Source organism: Pinus tabuliformis, chromosome 7, assembly GCF_031772625.1.
Source record: "Pinus tabuliformis cultivar Carrire ecotype Pingquan chromosome 7, CPIR1, whole genome shotgun sequence".
NCBI classification, from domain to species: Eukaryota; Viridiplantae; Streptophyta; class Pinopsida; order Pinales; family Pinaceae; genus Pinus; species Pinus tabuliformis.
Genome location: NC_142293.1, coordinates 1,973,838,652 through 1,973,843,683, shown reverse-complemented (window position 1 = coordinate 1,973,843,683; position 5,032 = coordinate 1,973,838,652). Strand labels below are relative to the sequence as shown.

At 36.5% G+C, this 5,032-nt stretch overlaps 1 protein-coding gene across 1 annotated transcript; it reads right to left on the bottom strand.

Moving 5' to 3' along the window:
• Nucleotides 1–1,587: 1,587 nt before the first annotated feature.
• Nucleotides 1,588–2,634, bottom strand: LOC149256378 (uncharacterized). The gene has a single exon (XM_089457414.1). It carries the CDS (start codon nt 2,454–2,456, stop codon nt 1,653–1,655), a length of 804 nt encoding a protein of 267 aa, XP_089313540.1. The 5' UTR covers nt 2,457–2,634; the 3' UTR covers nt 1,588–1,652.
• Nucleotides 2,635–5,032: the final 2,398 nt, after the last annotated feature.

Here is a 5,032-nt window from a genome sequence, read left to right as displayed (position 1 = left end):
TGAAGCAAACCTTTCAATAATGACCAAATGCAAATTCACTCAATTTCACATAAAATCAAGTGTTTTATTGGCTTCAAAGAGACCAAGACACTCAGGGAATCAAGGAAGAGTAGCTTGAACAAAGCTGGACAGAGAGAAAATGAGACAAAAGAAAATTTGTTCATGAACAAGGACCAACATAGGTGCTAAAGGGGCATCAGTGCTCTGCAACAAAGGCACAAAGAATGCTCAGGAGAATTCCAATGCTCTGTCACTAGACCATAGGGATAGTTGATCAAGGGATGCAAGGTTCCAACACAAAAATTGCAATTAAAACTCAATTAAAGGTCTTCTTAGGTCTATCCTTAACTGATTAAGACAGTGAAGGTCTGAAGAAATGATAAAATAAACACTAAGGACAAGGAAACTATCAAGGGAATACATCGATCCCCAGTATGGTCGCCAAATTTTTATACAGAATCTAGGACTGCAGACAAAAGTATCTTCCCTAGATCTAGTGGACTGACCTAGAACAACAGAAGGCAAAGAAACCAATGTTTTCCTTAAAGTAAATGGACAATGGGATGAAGCCTACCTGGAATCCGTCGTAAGTCTCGTTCCTGTCTTAGCTTGTATTCTCCAATCCTAGATCTGATCACTATAATTAGAACCTCCACAATTAGATAACACAAGCCAAATATCTACAATATCTATGTAGTATTATCCAATCACTTTATTCAATAGATCAACATGGTATTGAAATACATGAAATCATAACATCACATATAGGAAAACAATGAACTCTTTGTATTAATAGAAACGGAGAGAGTTACAACCAAATATAAAGTTGGTCTTGTAGAAGAGCTCCTCCAAGTTGACTTGACCTTCCTTGTCACAAAGTGTATCTCTATGTCACCCTAATGCATGGAATAATGACTCTCACAACAACAACATGAGGGTAGAATCTATCTCCAAAATCCAACCGCTAGCTTGTGGATGATAGTAAATATATAAAAGAGGATGGTAGGTTAGGAATTCTTATCCATTTACCCAATCTAGGCTTGAGATCCACTCTTGATGGAAGGATGAGATCAAGGGATAAGGGATGAAATCTCCAAGGTAGGATAGGATAGGATTCGAGACTTTCATCCAAGGTAAATGGTTTTAAGAATTCCTAGAACCTTATGGAGAAGTAAGCTTTGAGATTCTTTTTATTATTCATGAATTTATAGAATTAGCGCACCCCCAGCAAGGGGCAACCTATTGGTAATCAGCGCAGGTCCAACAAGGGTCAACCTACTGGTGAACGTAGTCTCTTAAGGAAGCAGGGTGCGTTGGGCCTTAGAATTTTGGCAAACATATAAATCTATAGTTTTCATCTACGTAGATACCATATATTGATACTTCAACGTTATCCTTAAAGGGTTTTTGAGTTAATGAATATCTAAATTTAGTTTTTCCTTTGATTTATTATTATACAGGATTGAAAAATCTCACTACATAATTTCATAGCAAAAATTAACAATTTTTTCCAAAATTCAAATTTTATAAAAAATTACAACTCTTTACACCATTCAAATCGATATCAAGTTCCTGCATGAATGAGAAAACAATATAGGGCATGGTTCTGGTAATATTTCTAAGTATTTAACAATGTAAATTGCTTCTGGACCTCAAAACCAGAGATGGGGAGAAACCAAGGAGTGAGCAATGGTGCCATACGCTGAGCTCATATGCGCAGCACTGCAATTTCGAGTTTCAACACCCATACTTTCAAAGACACCATGAGGTTGAGCGTTTAATGTGTATTGCAATCTTTGGAGCTTGTGACTCAGCTCCATGGCCTCTGATCTCAACAGGGAATTCTCTTCTCTTATATGAGCATAATGCGCTGAAGTAATGTTGAGTTTCTTCAATATCTCCCCATTCTCTGCTCTCAAATGATCCACCTCAGCCCTCAGCTGGTCCACAAGATGTTGTTTCCGGAGCCTAGACCTCCTTGCAGACTCTCTGTTAGACAACATCCTTCTCTGCTTCCTCTCCTCTCTAACTTGCTGCTCCTCTGTTTTGTCAGAGGCTGAGTGGCCCCAAATGTGTGACATGGCCTCCCCATTGCGCCCAGGAGAATTCAATGAATCCTCTGTTGGGTACCCCTCGTTCACCGACACAGGCACTGATCTCTCAGTGGGCACTTCAGATATAGATCCAGGAGTATTCAGATTGGCAGAAAATGGCATATTTCCATATTGGGTACGCCCCATATCATATATTTCTCTGCTAAATTGTGCTGGACTGATTGGGATTACCGAGTTGTTGTAAAGGTCCATTTCATTTGAATGAGAAACAAGCATCTGATTTGACTGCAAGTCTGAGAAAAAGGGAAAACCAGGTACAAATGTTTCAGATCCTGGCTTGATAATCACTCCCTCTGCTCCAAAAATTGAAGAATCTGCCACGGTCACTGATTCTGACTCCATCACTGCTCCTTTGTTGCCTCTGATGAGTCAATTAGGATTGGAAATGACACCATATACCCTAATCACCAGGGAAGGTATCAAGATCTGAAATAATTGCAGAGAAAGTTTGGGAATTTTCAAGGAAGACAAAGTGAGTAATAGGCATCAACAATGATGAGAAAAGACTTGTGCCACAGACGCCAACAGAGAAAAGTTTGAAGAATCTCTGCAACAATGGTGGTATAATCCAAATAACAACCGATGCTCCTCGTCTGAGTCAATCCACCGAGCTTTAGTTTGATTCCAACTCCTCCGAAGCCCGTGGCCTTGTTATAACAGTGAACTCCTGTGAGGATATTGGCTTGACTTGTCACTACAATCCCCACAACAGCTGAAAAGACGACAACGTCCGTTATAGCGTTTTCGTTGCCCATGAGGCTTATGCCCACGCCGTTGAATTTCTTCTCGTCGGGGCTTCCGCCGGCGGTAATGCGCTGCCCCAGGAAGGAATTCTAGATGTATGTCTCGTGCCCACCCTGAACCATGATGCCAGACGACTTGAAATGTGAGATATAACAATTATCGATGTTCAAATTTTGAATTTGGGCGGGGCGGGTTCACCAGTTCAAATTTCGAATTTGAATTTGAATTGTTCGGTTAACATGGAGTAACATGCATGCTCAGCTCGTCACATCTCAGATGCGCGTCCAGATGCATAGCATAGCATGGTTTTATGTATTGTACATGGCGGTTATCCATGGTATGGTTTTACCAGAAAGCGTTTGTCCAGAAATATTCAGGTGTGTCAGCGTGCTTGTACTACAGTCTATGCCCACGGAATGACAGTAATGTAAGGGAGCATTTATGGAGCTATAGAGGTGGAAATAGCTCTTGCCTTCCAAAAATAGCAATAAAACTATAATACACTACCTCATCATGTCATTTCTCAAAGGTATATGTGATGTCACACCATCACCAAAATCAAAAATCGATTTTCAAGCTATAAAGAGACCATCTCAGCGTTCAAACACTTCATATCATTTTCCATTCGTCACAAGTTTTTCAAAAAGAACGAGAGATGTAGTCCCCGTAATTTGAGGAACATCTTAACCCTTCTACTAAATTTTCATTCGTGTAGACATTCTTTAAAAACATAAAACCATATTAATATTAAATATGATATAACCCACTTCCTATTTTTTTAATATTAAATTTCCTCTACTCATGCGGTCAGAACTATTTCCTTTATTTCTTTAACCATGGTTGAATTCTTCTTTTTAATTAATTCTGTTAACTGATAAAATATCTCCAATCTTCTGTTTTAAAAAAGAATGGGTTGTAAAGCACTTGGTAAAAAAATGGGTTGCTGATTGCTTTTATGTTATGTAATATTTTTTTAATAGGATTGATAATTTATTAGAACAATCATAATAAGATCTTAGATTTAATTTATTGGTTGCCATCATGAAGCAAGGCTTCTGAAAACACAAAGAAAAGTTGTAAAATATACTACTTCAATTATATTCAAATCTCTGGAATGCATATTTATTATATGGGTTAGTTTTAAATGAGATTAAAATATATTTTATGCGATTCCATAATTTTTTTATGCGGTTACAATCGGCATCCATCCATAATTTTTTATGCGGTTACAATCGTCATCCATCCATAATTTTTTATGTGGTTACGATCGGTATCCGTCCATAATTATTTTATTCAATATGGTTCACTGTCTGAACCACGGAGACTTAAAATTTTATAACTAGCAATTGTCCCAAAAGGTACAAAGAGAGGCCGATAGGATTATTAAAAGGAAGAAACCTCTATAGATAGGCAAGCATATATAAAGCTCACTAGTGACGAAGGCAATAACCACGATGACCATCCCGTACCAGTAGATTTGATATTAAAAGAACAAAACCAAAACCAAACCATTCATATTTAAATAAAAAGTAAATTACAGCGTTTTACATGGTAATTGAGAAGCGGCGAAATTTGTGATTTGCAAATATTAAAACAAATCACTTACATTGCTGGTTGACACTACAATTAAAACATTAACTAATTGTAAGACGCTTTTCCTAAACATTATTGTTATTATTTTTAATAAAATTCATTTAATAAAAATAATTTATTTAATTATAGAAATTAATATTATTAAAATTTTGAAACTCATTTTAAATTCATATATTCTTGTATAACCAACTTGTATATAATATTTTTTTTTAATAAGTAATTGATTTTAAAATTAATATATTTATTACTGATTTAGCCTTATATAAACCCACGATAGAAACTTCGCCTCGTCTATAGATGAACCAAAAAATAGTCTTGTGCAAATGGATATCTTTGTGTAGAAGGATGAATTTGGACCTTAGATTGTATTCTTTGAAGTTCAAACCCTTGCAAGGCTCAGAAAGGGTCCATAGAAGTCTATTAAAAGAGAGCGAAATAAGGGATTTCTACATCTGGGTGGAAACAATATCCCTCTACAATTGGTTTTTTCTACCAAGATATGGTATCTATTGAACAGTTGTATTTGTAATTTACAAGAAGTTTCATGGGGTTGTTTATGGTTATTTTAATTTTGACTTAAA

Excerpts from the sequence above, each read along its gene's own strand:
- LOC149256378 (XM_089457414.1), bottom strand. The coding sequence starts at position 2,456 with ATGGAGTCAGAATCAGTGACCGTGGCAGATTCTTCAATTTTTGGAGCA.